The 21,120-nt window shown below is 41.0% G+C and overlaps 1 protein-coding gene and 1 pseudogene across 1 annotated transcript in view; one reads left to right on the forward strand and one right to left on the reverse strand.

Moving 5' to 3' along the window:
* The window catches only part of LOC118124910 (vacuolar protein sorting-associated protein 4B), a 48,644-nt gene extending 38,899 nt beyond the window's left edge, over window positions 1–9,745 (forward strand). Inside the window, exons 2-10 of the mRNA XM_047339001.1 lie at window positions 7,539–7,689; window positions 7,853–7,902; window positions 8,036–8,155; window positions 8,272–8,428; window positions 8,543–8,691; window positions 8,935–9,016; window positions 9,102–9,321; window positions 9,415–9,555; window positions 9,635–9,745. Coding sequence (XP_047194957.1) covers window positions 7,539–7,689; window positions 7,853–7,902; window positions 8,036–8,155; window positions 8,272–8,428; window positions 8,543–8,691; window positions 8,935–9,016; window positions 9,102–9,321; window positions 9,415–9,555; window positions 9,635–9,736 — 1,172 coding nt within the window. The 3' untranslated portion in view covers window positions 9,737–9,745. The remainder of the gene's footprint in view (window positions 1–7,538; window positions 7,690–7,852; window positions 7,903–8,035; window positions 8,156–8,271; window positions 8,429–8,542; window positions 8,692–8,934; window positions 9,017–9,101; window positions 9,322–9,414; window positions 9,556–9,634) is intronic.
* Window positions 9,746–11,223: 1,478 nt separating this feature from the next.
* On the reverse strand, window positions 11,224–13,986 carry LOC118114833 (annotated as a pseudogene).
* Window positions 13,987–21,120: the final 7,134 nt, after the last annotated feature.

Consider the following 21,120-nt stretch of genomic DNA (forward strand, 5'->3'; position numbering starts at 1 on the left):
TAAAATGGCTGTTAATAGAATTAGGTTGTTGCTCTAGCAGAATAGAAGATACAGAATATGGCACTAACAATGTGACCTCTTGATATCCTTTCTGCTTAGACAGAGAGGCTGACCCAATGCCAAGCTATCTAATTTTTTTAAAATTTTTTTTTTAGGAGAAATACGCCACTGGTCGTTGTACTCTACTGTTGTCATGAAACCCCCTTCTCATTTACAGTCTGTGTAAATGATCTGTTTTGATCCGGTAGTCCCAGTGTAGGTCTAGAAGTCAGTCTGTTGTAGCTGGGTAAATGCTGTGTCAGCGTCTGTCGTCCACGCCAGGTTGTCTGTTGGTCTCAGTCCTTGGCCATGCATAACATACAAGAGTGGAGCCTCCAGGGATGCATAATCACAGATCCACTGTCTACAGTAGCCTGTCATCCCTAAAAATGACATTAATTGTCTTTGGTACGCGGTTTTGGAATCTTGAGGATGGCTTCCACTGCTTTGAGCTCAATGTTTTACCGCTGCTAGAAATTTCGTGTCCTAGGAAAGTTACACTTTTCTGGACAAATTGCAGCTTAGCCAGGCTGGCCTTGTGGCCCTGGTCTGCAAGATATTTTAGCAATGCTACTGTGTCGACTTTTACAGGCCTGTTTTGTTGGTGAACAAATCATCAACTCATCAACATATTGTATCAGCGCTTCTCGCTGGTAACTACAAGTCCTCAAGACTTGCATATAACACCTGTGAGTCGACTGCAGGGGATTCCACAAAACCTTGGGACATACATCTAAATGTATATGATTTGCCCTGGAATGTGAAAGCAAACCAATACTGAGAGTCCGGATGAACTGGGACACTGAAAATGCATTAGCCAAATCAACAATTGAAAAAAACAAAACACGTGCTTTCTGGTGGAACTAGAGAAACTTGTATATTATCTTTCTCTTTTTTAAATTTTAATTCATTTAATAGGCATTCTTACTGGTGAGTGTGCACATGGAATGATGACTCCGGTTTTTACCAGGTTTTTAAATACTGGTGTTATCCCTGCTACTGCTTCTGGTTTGAGTGGATGTTGTGCTTGACATAAACGGTATGTGCTCTTTGGTGTCACATTGAGAGGTTCAGTCTCTTTAACTAATCCCAGATCATACTTATCATTAGCCCATAACTTTTGTTGCACTTCTTGTAACTCTGAAGAGTCAATGGTTAACTGAGAAAAATGTATCCAAACCTTTAGTTTAAATTTAGCAGTTTGTGCTAAATGCACAGTTCGTTTTCCCCCAGAAAAGTGCTCTGAAATGGGCATCTGTATGTTTGCATTCTCGGGTGAATATTGAATTCCTTCTCCCTATCCTCCCATGTACAATCTCGTGAACACCGAGTGACCCAGGGTGCCAAATTTTCCCACTGCACATCATTTGCTTTAGCTAGAGACACATGTGGTGATGAGTTATGTATATTAAAGAATTTGGCTACTGCGGGGGTCAACACAACAGTCAATGCGCACATTCTATTATTGTAATACACCCAATCACTAGTAATAAAATTGCTTTCTTTATCTTCCTGGAACCAGCTTTTTCAAACTCTGTGTCTGGTCCTTCACTAACTGTGGCTGTGCAATGTAAATCAGGTGCTTGCATGACGTCGTGTGTGTGTGCTATTTCAAGCAGATCTTAGGTTATGTACCTGGGCCCCGAGGGTAACAGGTCCCATTGGTATATGTACAGTGGCTTACCATGATCTGGTTGTACATATTCATCTGGGATATCTCATGTTCTGGTGACTTTAACCCCTTCCTCTGTACAATGCAAAATCAAGCCTAAAACACACATTAGGTCTCTTGCTAACAAATTTACAAGTCAACATTTACTTTTTATATCCCCATCTGTTTTGGTAACAGACAGTGGTGTGGTATATGATTATTTAATTGTGGTGCCTGATGCCCCAACAGTGAAAATATATATACCACTCAATTTTGGAAGATCATTTTTGTTTTATGGCCCCAGAATCAACCAGAAATGTGATATTTTGCCTGCTACCTGTAGAGTTATTTCAGGTAAAACTTCAGATCCACTTGTTTTTTTTGTCATGTTAAACAATTCTTTGTAATGTTTGTACGTGTATGTGGTGTTGGGGGTGCGTTCACCTGAATCTGGAGTCTCCTCTGCCTCTGCCGCAAGCCATGCCTCATCCTCTGTGCAGTCTCCGGGATAAGTGAAAAAGAAGTCCAGTGGATCCCCTTTTCAGCCTTGTTCTGTTACAGTCTCTCGCACAGTGCTCAGGGTCTTCTGGTGGCAACATTCAGCTGTTTTCTTTGAAGACTTTCATCAATCTGACCACCTATTCAGCAGGCTGTTCTCATAAAGTCTCTCCACATGTCCGCGATACACAGCATCTGTTCTCCAGTCATAGCGCATGTCTGTCTCTGGCCAGTCTCCTTATACTTTGCCCCATTTCAGTTTCATGCTGTGGAGCAAGAGACTTCTGGTTTCTCTCAAATTCTGCCTTTACTGTTGTACAATTTGGGCCAGTACTTCAACAACTGCAGCCCATCCTTGTGTGGCTATGTCTGGCAGTTCACTGGAAATTCAGCGCATCTCCTCTGGTGTCCAGGCTCTGTAGACATACATCACTGCATCGGCGTCTGCTCTTGGATTAGGCACCTCAATCATTGGGAGATTGTGGACATCTCGTGCTCTTGTTCTTGTGGATATGGGACTTGTGCCGCGATGGTTGCAGCGGCCTCACTATGGGGTTGGAGCGGATGCTGCGCCTGATTTGGTGTTCTGTTGCGGCCGACTGTACTTGGATGTCTCGGTATGAGATAGCAGGCTGTTGGTTCAGGTGACTCTGATGTGCGGCTGAGGCAGGGAGGAGATCCAGTTCTTTCTGTGAATGTGAGAGCTGAGGACATTGATTAGTTTCCCTCCCCTCCCTCTTGCGCCCCTGCTCACTACTTTGTTGTCGGTGTCTTTTCTTTTTTTTTCCTGATTCACACATCATAAATGCTCTCTGATTTATTTTGGTTTTACCTTTATTTTGTCATATTGTCCCAATTTATTTTGGAGCGTCTGTATATGATTTATACTAAAACTACCATTCTCAGAAAATTCAAACTTTCCTACCCACAACAGAAGCTGTTTACAGGAGTCATCACCATGTTTCTCACACATAATTTTTGCACATCCCATTAGATCAGAAACTTCAGTAAAAGGTTTGCTACTAAGTTTCCCCATTTCGATATTAATTCGCAGTCACTCACTTACCAGCAAACAGAGATCTCTCTCAGACATGACATTCATTGATATTATTCATTATTTCCTTTATCAATGGGTCGTCACCCTAAGTAATGTCACTCTACCTCAGACGTCACCCCGTGGTCTTCAATACTGTATCCTCTCCTTAAAAATTTTTAGATGCCGGATCGAACTATCTTCATTCCAAGATCTCACAAGCAGCCTCTTCTCACCCTGGGAGTCGATTACGACTTGCCCTCAGGAGAGAAAGACTTCTGGTTCTTGGGCAATTTAGAATCCCCTCACCGACTGCGCGCAGATTTATACTTGGTCTTGAAAGTGGTTTGAAGCGTGAATGAGTTAGGCATCCCGGACGAGCCCCCAAATTGTCGTGGCAATTTCTGCAATCCCACCTTAACAACGAGGAACGAGACACAATTCTCTTACGGTATTGTCACACTTTAATGCTCAGAGCATGGTGCATACGACAAAGGTTAGTTTGTAATATGCACACCGATGGGAAACAGTTCTTTGTCTTTATACATTTGGCTCATCCCTCCCACTCTGGTTGGGTTTGTTACAAAGTCAAAGGTCAGGATCTTCTGATGACATCAAGGCAACAATGCCTTAGTTAAAGCAATCAGGCCAAGATTCATTCAGTTGTACAGGATACAGCATGATCAAGGTTACATTGTATGAGATTCAATCATGATCAATCAAAGGGGAAATTAACATGATCATATTGTGGTCAAAATGTTACATTTCCCTTACACATTCCATTGTACTCTATGTAATACAACATGCGTCAGATGTGCAAAAGCAGCCTTGTGAAATTTATGCTATAGAGGAAACTCTGTGTTTTCACAGGCTCCTTTAAACTTCTATGACATGTTCTATGTCATCAAAGGAGTCTTCCTCATTTAGGAGAGCTAGATTCCAGGACACACCCACAACTCCAGCTTGACCCTGTGGAACAAGGTCTAGGTCCTGAGCATCAGAGATTACCGACTCAGAATCAAGACCAAGAATTGCCTCCTCATCTTCCTCATCTTTATGCAGCATCTTTATGATGAATTCAACTGTAAGTCTGAAATGATTGTGACCTGCCAAACTAACACTCTGGATAAAGAAAATCAAAAGCATATTTTCAAATGCATATCAATCAGTCTATTTAGTATATACTGTTATATTTCGAGTTTTATTTTGTTGATCCAGCTATGGTTAGCTAGACAGAAAAGATCCAGCCCGCCAGGGGGTCCAGCTCGGCCCGCCGGATGACTTTGCTGAGTGTGAAAATTACAGAAAGACATAAATTGCATTTCTATAAAAGTAGCTGCTATTCCTAATCAGTCCACTGGGGGTCGCACTGTATCAGTAAGAGCATGCCATAGACTGTAAAACAAGTAAAGAGTAAGAGTAGCGATTTACACTTGTGAATCAGAATGTCTCTTAAGAATATGGAGGTTTATGAGTACAAACGTTTTGTCATTTTTTTTAATTGATCCAGTAATTGCTTCAAAAACAGCGTAAATGCGATGTCTGCTCCGGAGTCAGAAGCGCTCGCTGCTCACTTTGTGATGCGTTTGACGTCAAACGCGTCACGAAGCGAGGGAATCTGCAGAGGAGAGCCCAGGCAGATAAACAGTGGGCTGATGTCTGAGTTTTTGGCCTTTATGTTTCTAGTTTATTGTAGAAAGACCTTAAAATAGGGTTTATCATCCAAAAACCTTCACCAATGATTTAAACATAGAGAAATATTGTCGTTATGTATGCGTTATTATGCTATGATTTTACTGGTCTGGCCCACTTGAGGTCAAAGTGGGCAGTATGTGGCCCCTTAACTAAAATGAGTTTGACACCCCTGGTATAGAGGAAACTGTGTTTTCACAGGCTCCTTTAATCTTCTATGACATGTTCTATGTCATCAAAGGAGTCTTCTTCATTTAGGAGAGCTAGATTCCAGGACACACCCACAACTCCAGCTTGACCCTGTGGAACAAGGTCTAGGTCCTAAGCATCAGAGATTACCGACTCAGAATCAAGACCAAGAATTGCCTCCTCATCTTCCTCATCTTTATGCAGCATCGTTATGACGAATTCAGCTGTAAGTCTGAAATGATTGTGACCTGCCAAACTAACACTCTGGATAAAGAAAATCAAAAGCATATTTTCAAATGCATATCAATCAGTCTATTTAGTATATACTGTTATATTTCGAGTTTTATTTTGTTGATCCAGCTATGGTTAGCTAGCCAGAAAAGAAACTAGCTAACTAACAGCTAGTTAGTATTGTACATATTTCTCTTTCTCACTAGTACTTACATACCATTGTACTCTATGTAATACAACATGCATCAGATGTGCAAAAGCAGCCTTGTGAAATTTATGGTAGATGTTCTGTAGTGAATACATACTGTATGGGTCGTTTTTCACCCATGTGTGTAAAAGTGATGTAGAAATACAAACTTTAGGTTTGTTTATAAAGTAAGAAAGGACCAAGGAAAATAATGATTTGTGTTAATCAAAAACAAAATATTTAATGAATACTTAGAATATTTAATGATAAAATACATTTATTTTAAAAATAATACACTCAGCCAAAGTTGTCATATTTGCACAGGGTATTTTACTTACTCCTTCGACTGACACAGTTCCAACAAAGCACGTATTCATCTGACAGAAGAGAAGAAATACACAACATGTTGTTCGACACTGAAGACGTTAAGTTAGTTTTCCAGATTAGCCTCGTCACACGTGTCATGTTGACAACACACTCGACACAGTTCAGACAGATCGTCTGTTGATTACACACAGATAAACAACACTTGCATTACAAAAACTATGAAAAACAAACTATAGCATTTTCTGATGAGCGTTCTGTCAGGGTGACTTAAAGTTGTCTCTCTTCATTCTTGAAAGCCATTGATCTCGCCAGCAAGGCAGCTCAGGAGGATAAAGCTCAGAATTATGAGGAGGCTCTGCGTCTCTACAAGGCTGCCGTTCAGTACTTCATGTGATGAAATGTAAGACATAAGTCAGCACATTGTCATCAAGATTGGCATCAAGATTCAAGATTCAAGTACACTGTGTCTGCAAGCTGATATTCACATTGACACTTAAACGTAAAGTTTATGTGGCTGTAGTTTATTGTGGCCAAGGTGATACAGTCTTTATGTACCTCTCTGAATTATATCCAAGAATTGCCATAGTAACTTATTTGTGAACATTTTTTTTAGGGATGCACCGATATGGAAATTCTTAGCCGATACCGATATTTAAAACAACAATCTAGCCGATAGCCGATACCGATATTTGTTTATTACTTGAATAATATGAAAAACAGAAAAAGTGACAAGTGTAACTTTAGATGCCATGTTGAAATCCTTGGTGGTATTACCCCCTCTTGAAATGTCGGCTGAACATGTCTTGCAAATTGCTAAACGGCGATCTTTCTCTGAGACAGTGAAGAAATCCCACACAGCCGACGCTGCCGACATTGTCTCTGCTGTTTGTATGTAGTACCTGTTGCGCATGTGCACACCGGACCCGCATTTCTCCGCGCCGGTCAGCCCGCGATTCTCCGCTTGTTGTTGTATGTAACCCGTTCAATGTTGGGTGTCGGGGGTAAATGACGTATTCTCCAAGCAAGCCTTTAGCCCCCCCTCTCTCTCTTTTTATCTATATGACTGCTTGTGTGGCTGTAGTGGATGGGCAGAGGGGGACATTTAATTATGTGATTGGGAAAATTGGGAAAATTAAAACTCCAGGACAACAGAAGGGGAATACAAAGTATGGGATCCATATTTGATCATTTATATCATATAAAATATGTCATTTATATCGTTTAAAATCATTTTTCAGTCTGTTTCCTGGCGCGATACGCTTGCTCGCACGCCGAAACCATCGGTGAAGGCGCTGGCGCGGCGCGGCGCATCGCAGCCCATGTGAACCGCACAAAGGTTTAACAGGGGGATGGGAGGCGCCTGGCTTTCTTGTGCTGCGCTGCGCGGCGCTTCAGCGCCCGGTGTAAACCCGGCGTCAGTGCACCATAATCTGGATGCCAGATTGGCAGGCTGCAGAAAACATACCAATGAATATCGGCCAATGTTATCGGTGAAAGTCAAGTTTATTACCGATACGCCGATGGCAGTAAACGAGGCGAATATCGGCCCCTACCGATATACGGCCGATACATCGGTGCACCACTAATTTTTTTAATGATATCCTAATTTTTTTGCAAGTCTGTAATCATTTGCGTGTCCAATACTGCTTGAAATAATTATTGTGTAACTTTAAATGCTTTTTTTCCAACAGATGAAGCACATGGTAATAAAGTTAAACATAGCATCCGGGCGAAGTGTGCTGAATTCTTGGACAGAGCCGAGAAGTTGAAGGAGTATCTAAACAAGAAAGAGAAAGCTCCTCCTGCTAAGCCTGTCAAAGAGTCACAGTCCGATGACAAAGGGTGTGTTTATGGGTGGGGCAGTGGGGTATGTCTGCTCATGTAATGCCTCTCAGATATGGGTTATAAAAATCAGTTGTCCCATAATGTAGTGGCTAATATAACTTTTTTTCTTGACATTTTGCCAATTTGATTAATTTTTTAATCTGTTCTGTTTGAATGAAAGTGATGAAGGTGATGATCCTGAGAAAAAGAAGTTCCAAAATCAGCTCTCGGGTTTGTAATATTCTTTTTCGAGGACTACTCTGCAGGCTTTATATGTTTATTTATTGTAAGTTTGTTCCTTGCAATTGTGTCATGATAAAAGCAATGTTTAGACACACTAGTAATGTTTTTAATTGTTTTACAGGTGCAATTGTTATGGAGAAACCAAACATCCAATGGAGTGACGTCGCTGGTTTAGAAGGAGCCAAGGAGGCACTGAAAGAAGCCATTATTCTTCCAATCAAATTCCCATACCTTTTCACTGGTATTAAATCTTATTCAATGGGAAAACCACCTTAACATTGCTCCAAATGAAAACATTTTTCTATATTATATGGAATAGTTGTGCCAGATACTCCATAACCTCTGTTTGAATAACAGGAAAGAGAACTCCATGGAGAGGGATCTTGCTCTTTGGACCTCCAGGCACAGGCAAGTCCTATCTGGCTAAAGCTGTTGCCACGGTGGCAAACAACTCAACGTTCTTCTCCATCTCCTCGTCTGACCTCGTCTCTAAATGGCTCGGAGAGAGTGAAAAGTGAGTCATTTTTAGCAGCAATCCACAGACGTATGGGTCAAGCTTAAGAATATGTTGCATCTCAGACCGTATGCTCCTATTTCCTGTCCTGAAAGCTTCCATTCTACTTCACAGATTGGTGAAGAATCTTTTTACCCTTGCGAGGGAACACAAGCCTTCCATCATCTTCATCGATGAGATTGACTCGCTGTGTGGATCAAGAAGCGAGAACGAGAGTGAGGCCGCTCGGCGTATTAAGACAGAATTCCTGGTTCAGATGCAGGGTAAGTCTGCTGAGATAAAAATTTGTAACTACTGATATTCTCTTCATGTTGCATGCTGAATGGTCCTGTTTAAAAGAAACCTGAATATATTTGTTTATTTATATATTTATTTATCTTTATTTTAGAGGCTGTGTTATCTAAAGCTGTCTTGAGAATGACTGTAAATGCATTGAAATATTACATTTTTGCTGTGATCCAAATCCACTCTCAAGTATGTCCTACCCTGGATTTGTTATTTTACAGGTGTGGGGAATAACAATGACGGAGTGCTGGTACTCGGGGCAACAAACATCCCGTGGACCCTAGACTCAGCCATCAGAAGAAGGTTATTGTTATTAGTCTGTAAAAAGTATTTTCTAAACATGTTGTCATTCGCCTGTGCTGACTTTGCACTAATACGCCTCTCTCAGATTTGAGAAAAGGATCTACATCCCGCTGCCTGAAAAGCACGCCCGCTCTTTCATGTTCAAGCTCCACCTGGGATCGACTCCCAGCAGCCTCAGTGATTCTGACTTTGTCACTCTGGGCAAGAAGACAGACGGATACTCTGGAGCAGACATAAGTGTCATCGTCAGAGATGCTCTAATGCAGCCAGTTCGAAAGGTCCAGTCAGCAACCCACTTCAAACGGGTATGTGTTTTATTTCACACACTTCTGTGCTTCACTGTGATGTATTAGAGTTATAGTTGTTAAAGTTTCCTTTATGTTTATGATGTAAATTAGGTACGAGGCCCATCCAGGACAGACCCCAACGCTATTGTGGACAACCTCTTGACTCCTTGTTCATCTGGTGATCGCAACGCAATTGAAATGTCGTGGATGGATGTCCCCGGGGAGAAGCTATTGGAACCTACAGTATGCATGGTAAGGAAATAAAAGTCTGAGATATAAATGCATATTAGAGCCACTACTTTATTACCATATCATTTCTTCCTCTTTTCAGTCTGACATGCAGAGGTCTCTGACCAGCACAAAGCCAACAGTCAACGATCAAGATCTGGACAAACTGAAAAAATTCACAGACAACTTTGGACAGGAAGGCTAGGAGTGATAAATGGGCCAAGCAGCTTATGGAAACCAACAGAAGATGTACGCAACCATCTATTTTCAGTTAGTACCATATCCTGCACCTTCATTTTCTAGTCAATGCATCACACCAGATAAATAAATACCCTTATATATATCCTCTTTTGTATTGAAATAACAAGCATTTTATAATGTATACTGTACTTTTTGGAATATATACATTTTGGACTGGGAATCTATTACCACCAAACTAGAATAACCCACATGATAGTCTGACCAGGAAATATTCAATAGTCTTTCAAATGTAAACTTCAAATGCTACATCTACTGAGTTATTTTAAATAGAGCAGGTATATGGAGCCAACATAACCAGGTCAGCTTGGGTCTCACAGATCTTTGTCTTGTGGGTCTGTGTTGTGTTTGTGTGTTTGTGTTGAGGTGTTGCAGGATAAACAGCTGTGGACAGGACAGGCAAACCACCGCAGTTTCCTGCTGACTCTTCTCTTGGTGTTCGTGCTGACCTCTCTGTATGGGATCAGTTTGGTGCTTTGCAGCATCTGTCCTCGGCAGTATATCATGACGGCTCTCTTCTACTGCCCCGGTGTCTACAGCCAGTCCAGGTACAGCACTCTATACATCATAAATACATGTTTATGTATCATATCTTCTGTCTCATCCCAACTTTTTTTACTTTTCGTTACTTTTCGTTACTTTTAATATAAACACAAAAATGTACTTTACTTTACATTGATGTATTAGAGTCAACAGTATTTGATTGTGGGAAACAGTTAAAAGAAGATTCTATTTGAAATTTTTTAATTTTTTACTTATTTAAATTGAAGTAACTAAAAGTAACGTAAAGTAACTAAAAGTAACTAAAAGTAACTTAAAGTAACGTAAAGTAACGTAACTAAAAGTACAAAAGTAACTAAAACTTCAAAAATAACTAAAAAGTAACTAAAAGTACAAAAGTAACTAAAAGTAACTAAAAGTACAAAAGTAACTAAAAAGTAACTAAAAAGTAACTAAAAGTACAAAAGTAACTAAAAAGTAACTAAAAGTACAAAAGTAACTAAAAAGTAACTAAATGTACAAAAGTAACTAAAAAGTAACTAAAAAGTAACTAAAAGTACAAAAATAACTAAAAAGTAACTAAAAAGTAACTAAAAGTACAAAAGTAACTAAAAAGTAACTAAAAGTACAAAAGTAACTAAAAAGTAACTAAATGTACAAAAGTAACTAAAATGTAACTAAAAGTACGGAAGTAACTTAAAAGTAACTAAAAGTACAAAAGTAACTAAAAGTACAAAAGTAACTAAAAAGTAACGAAATGAGTAACGAAAAGTAACGAAAACGTTAAGTAACGTTAAATGCGTTAAGTAACGAAAAGTAAAGTAAAGTAACGTAAAGTAACGTAAAGTAACTAAAAGTAACGAAAAGTAACTAAAAGTAACGTAACGTAAAGTAACTAAAAGTAACGAAAAGTAACGAAAAGTAACTAAAACGTTAAGTAACGAAAAGTAAAAAAAGTTGGGATGAGACAGATGATATGATATTTATGATGTATAGAGTGCTGTACCTGGACTGGCTGTAGACACCGGGGCAGTAGAAGAGAGCCGTCATGACATACTGCCGAGGACAGATGCTGCAAAGCACCAAACTGATCCCATACAGAGAGGCAGCACGAACACCAAGAGAAGAGTCAGCAGTGGAAACTGTGGTGGTTTGCCTGTCCGACACAGCTGGTCCAGCAACACCTCAACACAAACACACAAACACAACAAGACAAGACAAAGATCTGTGAGACCCAAGCTGACCTGGATATGTTGGCTCCATATACCTGCTGTATTTAAAATAACTCAGTAGATGTAGTATTTGAAGTTTACATTTGAAAGACTATTGAATATTTCCTGGTCAGACTATCATGTGGGTTATTCTAGTTTGGTGGTAATAGATTCCCAGTCCAAAATGTATATATTCCAAAAAGTACAGTATACATTATAAAATGCTTGTTATTTCAATACAAAAGAGGATATATATAAGGGTATTTATTTATCTGGTGTGATGCATTGACTAGAAAATGAAGGTGCAGGATATGGTACTAACTGAAAATAGATGGTTGCGTACATCTTCTGTTGGTTTCCATAAGCTGCTTGGGTATTCTGCTCATCAATACCTTTAGCCTTTAGGTAGAAGTTTACATTTGAAAGACTATTGAATATTTCCTGGTCAGACTATCATGTGGGTTATTCTAGTTTGGTGGTAATAGATTCAGTATACTCACAGTATATCATGGTTGGTTCTGGAGTTTCATGTGAATAATAAACAGGAAGAGTAACATCATATATACATTTTATTCTTTTGTCTTTGAGGTTGTAAGTCTATTGCAGACAATTAAACAATTCAGAAACTGTGCATGAGGTATAAAGAGATTTATAAAACTGACATCATCATCTTTAATGTTCTTGGCAGTGTGCAGTTCAGGAAAGTGTCTGATAAAGCTCACAAACAAATAGACACCCTGTCTTCTTGGTTGGCCTGAGACAGATCCCAGTTTACCAGTTTTCTAGTTCAAGTTTACATTTCAAGACATTTTTGCTGGGAGCAGTTTCCATTTAAAAATCAATCTTTGGATGCAAAGAGTTTTTCACTTGAGCCCCCGCTCCCCAAAATGTCTGTGCACGGCCCTGAGGAAACCAGTGGGTACAGTAGGAGTCTTTGCTTAAGACATGAACGTTGTTGTGTAATTACAGGGCAGTTATCTAATCTGTCATAATTCAATATTCACTTTCATGATGTGGTGTGAATGTACAATTCAAAGAAGTATAAAGATGTTATAATATCAAATCCAACCCACCAGACACAGTGGTGGTCCAGACGCTTGACGCAGGATCCACAGGTTCGACAGTGTCTGGCCGGGGGTCGCATTGTTTTGCACACAGAGCATCTGCTCCACTTTTCTGTCAGGGCAGGAGGAGAGGAGGAGGAGGCCGCTGATTGAATGGACCATTAAGATGTGTAGAGTCCTTGTTAACCTCCTCACTCTGGCTGTGATAGGAGGTGGTGTGAAACCCTGGGCCTCTCTTGGTGTGAATGAGAGATCCGATGGTGAGGATCATCCCAGCAGTCACAGTGCACAGCTGCAGATGGCTGACATCCCCATGCGGTAGAATCTCTGTGATGAAGAGGTAATACATGTAGGCCAGAGAGAACAGCGCCAGAGTAAGGAAGAAGAGGGTGCGTCTCCTCTTGCGGTGCGTGGCGTAGTAGTACCAGAGGACCAGGCTGGGCAGAGCTGTCAGGATGATGATGCCCAGCAGGTAGAGCAGCGCTGCGGCCCGGAGCAGCAGAGGCAGCAGCACCAGGGCCGGGATCATGGAGATCTCCAGGTTGTCAATCAGGGCCCCGAGAACAGGAGAGTGACATCCACTGTGAGGGGGTTTGTGTCTCAGCCACCTGCAGCGCACACATTCAGGCAGAGTTACAAACACTTGAAAATAAAAAAACTTAATTAGGAATGATGCTAATACACTTTCATTGATCAAACTAATAAGATGATATGAGGAAAAATCACATGTTGTTTTCTTATTAGAAGGGTCAGACCCTGTAATTTTAATATTGTGCTTTGGTGTGATGTCACACGTGTTTGGTTTTAAATAAACTGTAAAAAGATAAATAAATGGATAAAATAAAATGAATTTATGATTAAATACATTGCAACATGAAGTCATGAAGTCTCAGAAGGATCTGGGGCCCTGGGACATGTCTTCACTCGGCCTGAAGTTTATTGTACTAAAGCAGGGATTCCAAAACCTTTGAGTCCTTGATGCCCAAAATAACCGAGTCAGAGATATGTGACCCCCATTATCCCAAAGGATATTTTAGCTGAGCTTGTTCACAAAAAATCTCCCATGTGCAATGTTTCCTGTGATGCTGTAAACTGACCTGCTGCAACTGATGCTGTCACTCATCTGTCATAATCACCATGCATGGTTATTTACATGGTTTTATTCTAACAAGTACTTTTTTTAGCTTTTGGAACAATTATGGCTAAAATATGATATTGAGAATTGCATCTAAATTGGATTTGATGTCTGTAAATCACCTTGTGACCCTTTTGTGTCTCATTAAAGGTCATACTTCTTCTAACCTGTTAAAGGCCTCGTCCAGATCTTCACAGTCACAGCAGCATCCGTACTGGTAGATATCACACTCGCAGCAGCACATGGGATCATCTGGCTCCGGAGGCTTTAACTTCTCCCATTTCATTATGGCTTCCTGAAGTTCACAGGGCAACTTCGTTCTCTGGAGCGATGCACAAATGAACTACACCATTAAAACAAACTATTAGTGCAGGGAACATATCTATGGAAATGTACTGACAGAATCTATAACACAAAAACACACACACACGATCTATAACTTTGAAAAAAGCACATATATACATACATATCAACATATATATAGGAGCAATTATCGGAATTATAGAGGGTTTACTTTACATCTGAATTGGCAGCAATATTTCATCTATCTTACTGTCTATAATGATATAAAACCACTTATCAATTAAAAGCAACTAATTAGGGCCCGAGCACCGAACGGTGGGATGCCCTATTGATCGCTCTCTCCACTAACCGCAACAGGCTTCAAAATGCCTGTGCTCAGGCCCGTTAGTGCTACAACGTAGCCCTAGTTAGGGCCCAAGCACCTCCGGTGGGAGGCCCTATTGTATTTCGAAGGATTTGTATTTCCCTTTTGGGGCTTTTTCAGGGCCTAGACATGCTCAAATTGTTACCAAAGTTTGCAGGGAATTCAAAACCCCAAAAAGTAATTGTATTCTGGAGTAATTTGAAATGGGCGATGAAAAATGGCTCAACAGCGCCATCTAAGGAAAAGCCCCTCAGTTAGCTTTCACCAATCTTCACAAAAATTGTAGCCCAGGTGTATCATGACAAGACAAACAAAAAAGGTCGGAGGCGTAATGGGAAAAAAGCAACAGGAAGCCCGCCATTTTGACTTTAGTGGCCATATTGGCCATTTTCCACATTTATACTTTGATGTACTTGTCCCAGGGCTTTCATCAGATCAACTTCATATGAAGATGCGTGTCATCACAACAAGATGGAGATATAAACTAACTCCAAACTCCAATTGACTCCAAACTAGACATGTAAGACAAGAGTCCCGGCCTGATGACATCAACACAGAAATTATGAATTAAAATCACAGCGCCCCCTGGTGGCAACAGGAAATGTCTTGTTTTTTTTAACGTCTTACACTTGGAAGTATTCCTCCTCATCCACTGACCGCAACCATGTCAAACTGTGTCAAATGGGTCTCAAAACATTGATAATGAAGGCATAAGATTACTGTGACTTTTCGTCAAACGCCATAATAGTGGCTTGGCGTTAAATTTCAACAACTCGCCGTGACACACGAAATTGCTGTAACTTCAGTGTTCAAGGTTCAGTCTCCCTCAAACTACATTCGTGTAACAACAGCCCCGACCTGCAGACATTCATATGGTTTTAAGGAATGGGCGTGGCAAAATAACTGAATAGCGCCCCCTAAAGTCTAGCCCCGGCACCACGATTGACCGACATGCACAAAAATCGGTAGGGCCATGTGTCTTTTCATAACAAACAAAAAAGTCTCTTGGATAGCTATGCTAGACAAAACAGGAAGCCCGCCATTTTGGCTTTAGTGGCCATTTTGACCATTTTGGCCATTTTTACTTTGACATACTCCTTTTAGGGCTTTCATTAGATCAACTTCAAATTCGATTAGTGTCATCTCAACAAGATGGAGATATAAACTACCTCGGTATATATGATTTCATCACACGGTGTGACCGTCGCGTGACGTAGAATTTTGATGATTCGCCAAAAAAGAGGGATTTATTATAACTCCTCTGTGCATTGTTCCATCAGCCTCAAACCTCATTCACACATTCACAGTCCCGCCCTGATCAGATCCATGTGTCAATATTGACTCATCATTACAGCGCCACCTGCTGGCTACAGGAAGTGACATGTTTCATACTTTGATGGACTGCTCCTGGCTGCTTTACAATAAGCTGAGACAAGTCATTTGACCATGGTCAGAACTGTGACATTTCCTCAAACCGTGTAAACATGGTGGTGCGGCGAAGGATAATCCTTTGCCAAAGGAGACGATGTTGTCATAACTCCACTGTGCATTGTCCTGTCACCACCAAACTTCTGTCACATGATCAGAGTCCAAGCCTGAACAGCTCTATGTGGGTCATTGACCAATTTGGGACTTTGATGTTGAAATCCATTCAAAGACAGGAAGTTGCATCATAAACCATTTTGCCAAGGACCCATGGAAGCAGCAACAGGTTTGTAACTCTCTCTCAAATTTGGAAAAAAATAACATTTTCACAGCTGGTATGTAGTTGCCACATTTCGATATCATGTGGTATGACCTCAAAAAAACTATGAATTTGGAGTTATTTCTAAAAATATATATTTTCATTATAAATTTCATAGTGGCCTTTTGTGCTGACCTAGTTCGTTTTCTTTAGGTGGCCAATTCTGTGGCTTTAAATTTTGACTGAACTAGAAAATATCATGTGGTGCGGCCAAATGTGGTGCGACCATTGCAGAGTGTTTTACATGATAGATATATGTCCTAGATTGGGAGTTTTGGGGCTTTTTTATATTCAATTAATGATTTATATTTTAGCTTGTGATCATTTGTTTATTTCATTGAACCAATATCAACCCCCCTTTCATTTGAGATTTATTTTTGTTTGCTATTTTTGAATTAGTTGCATTATAATAATTATATAATTATTTTGTAACCTGATGGCTGCCAACCCCATAGGTTTTTGGTATATTGTGTTTCTTAGTACATTGGTTAATTTCCTTGCCTGTTACCCGACTGACTGTGTTCCCTTATCCCTTTCAGTCGCTGAGAGCCGAAGGTGGTGGTGCTGGTGTCCCGGATGGTGGTCTCCCCCTTGTTGTGCTTGCTCCCCCTGGTTTAATTTTCTTCACAACGTATGTGTGCGAATGGTCTTCACGTGTGACTGGGGTGAAGTTGTATTTTGGTTTTTGGGATCCCTCCTCCCTCGTCGACCCATCACCCCATTGGTAAGCCTCAGCTCCTGATTAGGACCCCCCTTTCCCCACGTCCCTGTGTGGCTGGATTTTACTGCCTTTTAAGACATGCTATTTTTGTAATAAAAATAATTATCTTTTTTAAAAAGAACCACGTCTCTTGCCTCAGTATAATGAACCTGAATGCCTTGGTACAGGTATTACTAAAATCGAAATAATTCTTCAGGTGAAATTCCTGAGGTGGCGTTGTCTGGCTGTTGATTACTTGATAGGGTATCATTTCTAACTAGCATTAAGCTTCCAAATGTACCTAATCCCACTCTGATCGCCACACAAAACAATTTAAGTAAATGGTGACTCCTTCTTCAAACGTGAAAAAACAACATAAAATGCCTCCATACTGCTCCTGTGGTGTCACCCAAGTGTCCATAAACCCCGACATTCAAATTTGACCCGAAACGAGATCGTTTACACCATGTTTTTACCCTAAATGTCCTCTGTGATCCACGTGTGAACGCAGCTCTGGAAGAGGATATCAGAGGACATGTCTTACAGCTTACGGAAGCGCTGTCCTCTTCCTGACTCAGAGGTACCTGGCAATTTGCAAATAAAATAGATGACGTCATCTGTCACAAGGACGACATAAAGGTCTTGGAAAGCTTTGAGGGCCGCACAAAGTTGTCAACAGCCCTTTCTGTACTCCTTTGGATTGTGTCTGGCTGAATGATGTTGGTGATGTGTATGTCACTGACTTTAGGAGAATTTCAACCAGTTTTCTATGCGACAATGTTTTTCCTCTTTCTTCAGCTCTGCCTTGCCTTGATTTTTATAGCTGATCCTCCAAAGCCCACACTGGATGACCCAACCGATTTTGAAATATGCATAATATTTTTCTCCTCTTACACCGTTTGTGCAATATAAAATTTTAATGTCTCAAATACAGATTCTGTGTATTTTTGTAGGGTACAGGTGCTGCTGTGGTGGAAGTTCGCACCGCTGTGTTTGGCATTTTCAATGTGTACATTGCTTTCTAATGTACAGAGAACAAAACTTTCTAGAATACATAATACATTACTACACTGAGGATTTGTATTAAAATAGTGTGTAAAGACACTAAATAAACATTTACAGTCAATGCAGGAAAAATATCAGATAATACATGTGGAGTTGCTACTTTTACTTTTGTAAAGGACATTTTCAGAAGACTTCTGAATATGGTTGAAAGCTCAGGAAAAAGATATTAATTGGAGCTTGAGTTCGGACTGGATGACCAGGGCAACAATATGAAATGAAATCAGTCAGACTCCTGTATTTGATGTTATTTCTGGATATTTGTAAATGTATTGAAATCCGGTTTTAATTTATCAATGTTTTAATTTCCTGTTGCAACTCACAACAAATGAAAAGGACTGATAGAGACAGACTGCGATGCAACAATACATTTATTATTTGTAAGGGAATACAAGGGAATCGTTTTTTCACTCTGCCTCTTTAGTAAGAAAAGAGCAGCAGAGATTTTTCCTTCACCAGTGAGTGAAGGGACGGACTCAGCCGAGCCTTTTTAGACTTTTTAAACGTTTGTGTCTTGGCCTTGAGGTCCACGTTCTTCTGCTCTGTACTGGTGACAGCAGGAGGAGTCACAGGAGCTGGTGGGATGATGGGAACATGAGAGAGACCCTCACCCTCCAGGACCACAGCAGGCTCAGCAGGAGGAGTCACAGGAGGAGCTGGTGGAGGAAGAGTGAATGCTGACTCCTGATGAGGCTCCTGCTTCACCTCTTCAGCAACGGTGTTTGGCTCCTTTGTTGAAATCTGTGGCTGAAACAGCTCACAGATGTTCTTTTTTGCGATGGTGGTCATGGACTTCATCAGATCTACTGCAAAGCAGCTGATCTTCTCCATCAGGACGGGGTGAGTGAAGCTCTGTCTAACACCGTCCTGGATCGACTGGACCAGTTTGTCCCTGGTGGAGCGGGTGAAGCTGACTTCACGGAGCAGTGAGGGCAGAAGTTTGGAGACCATGTCCTCAACTGCTTTGGTCAGGCTAACAGCCAGAACACTGAGGTGCTGGGACGGCATGTTCAGGCAGGTCTCTTCAGGAGGCAGCCAGAAGCCCTGAAGTACCTTAGGCACCACCTCCAGCACCACCTCTGGTGGGCCCAGGTGCTTGGAGGTGAGGGGCTGCTGCTGCTGCTCCTTCAGGATGCTGGAGTATTCATCCTCAGAGAATCCAAAACTGACACAAATCTTTGGCCACTCTTTGCAGAAGGCAGCTCCGTTTGAGTGAGTCCACTCGTCTTCTTCCTCAGGTTTGATGGAGCCCTTTGTCGTGTCTTCCTTGCAGAGCTTGAAGGCTCCACTAACACAACAGGCTCACTTTCATCCAGCTTCTCCTGGATCGTTGTCTCTTCTTCTGCAGTTTGGTCCAATTCTATCTCTGGTTTCTTAGGAACGAATAAAAAACATATTTACAAGGTCACCAGACAATTCACTCGCCAAATTCCAGTTTTATAGTCACATTCAGAGAGTTTGCCATCTGCTAAGGAAACTGTCCGGACATTTCCATTCATTGATTTATTAACCCTCTGCTGTAATAGGTTTAATCACAGTGTAATACTTTTGTCTAACAGTCTATGAATCTATAACATACCTTGTCTAGCACCACGGCACTGATTGCAGGGAGTCCCTCAGGCTTCTGTGTGCTGTCGCTGCTCTCCGTCTCTGAGGTGTGGCCGGCTCCGTTCCTCATGGGCTCCATCTCAGCCTCACCGTTCTCGGGAGACCAGATTCTTTCGGACAGAGTCGCCTCGGAGCTGGAGGCGTCCGCCTGAATAAACTGGAGTTTCTGTTTGAGTGGAGACAACATTGATATCGTGAGGAAGTATAGAAGAGAAAGACGACGTGGAAACAATTAAAAACTTAAAAGTTCTTATTTATCTCAATTAGTTAAACAGTCTTCAAACAGCTGATCGATGGTAACTGAGGGTTTTCTCCCAGTGATATATCTTGGCCCTTGATGAGCGTTGACCTTCATCACTGACCTGTTGTGAGATGAAAGCCTGGACGTCCTCTTCCTCCGGCAGAAGGTCAGTCCAGTTGAGGCCTGATTCCCCCCACAAAGAAGCCACAGTTCGATGACTCTGTGGAGACGAGACCGGACAACGTCACAAACCAATGCTCTGAAATGTCTTTTTTAATTACGTCTAATTTACAGCAGGGAGAAATATTTAATTCATAAACTTACTTAATGAATGAGAAAAATATTTGCTTCAAATCAAAAGAGCAATTCAGCCTTGTTGATTTCATTGAGATTTTTCATTTTACTGGTTTATAATAATTATAACAGAATTATAATAACACTGAATGAATAATACAAAAAATGCTAGAGTGAACTCTGTTGCAGTGCAACAATAACACTATCAATATAGATTCTGTACAAGTCAATAATCTATGTATATTTACATTATATCTGCAGCTGAGTCACTGGTTATAATCCACCTGCTTCATAATGAGAACAGGTAACAGTTAAGAAAAGTGTTTCTTACCATTTGTTTGCATAGTATGTGCAGTATTTGAGAGATTAAGATCCCAGCTTTTCCCACAGGAAGCAAAGGTTTGCTTAATTCACTGTGAACAAACAGAACATGGCAGAAATTAAAATAAATCTTAAAAGTCTGAACATATCTTTACTTCACACACAGCTTAGTTTAGAGCAGAGTTCATCACTGTCAATACGTTTGTGGCCTTTTCAGGGGGTTATTCTTCTTATTTCTGAGACAGATGACTAAAATGATCAGCTAGAGTAGTTTGGCCTCCAAGATCCGATTAAAGGTTCTTTCCTGGACATCGACTTTCACTTGATTTCAACCATATGGGCTCCATGAGCATGTGAGGGTGTCTCGTACCTAAAGAGCTCTCTCATAGAGAAGCCCCCCTCCTTCAGCACAGGGCAGAGCAGCTCGGCCAGGTACAGCCAGATGTGGGGAATGTCGATGGCCATGTCGTCCGCAAGCTCCAGCATGTCTGCAAGCCTGGGAAAAGAAACACTACTGACTCTGCTGCTTAGAACAGAACTTACAGTTGATCCTCTTCATGTTGGATGAACGCAGGTGATCCAATGTTAGAAAAGTTCTTGTAAAGTAGTTTTGCCGTGAAGCGCTGGTCTACTGACGGTCGTCTGTCGGGGTTTAAGGACGTTGTCAGAGAGAAGATTCTCGGGCAGCTGTTGTCTACTGTTATCGTAAAGGAGCAACCTTTCTCCTTTATATGTGACTTGTGGAGTTCAATCCCTGATGACATCTACACAGAAATCATGACT

The sequence above is a fragment of the Hippoglossus stenolepis genome, chromosome 23 (assembly GCF_022539355.2).
Source record: "Hippoglossus stenolepis isolate QCI-W04-F060 chromosome 23, HSTE1.2, whole genome shotgun sequence".
Classification (NCBI taxonomy): domain Eukaryota; kingdom Metazoa; phylum Chordata; class Actinopteri; order Pleuronectiformes; family Pleuronectidae; genus Hippoglossus; species Hippoglossus stenolepis.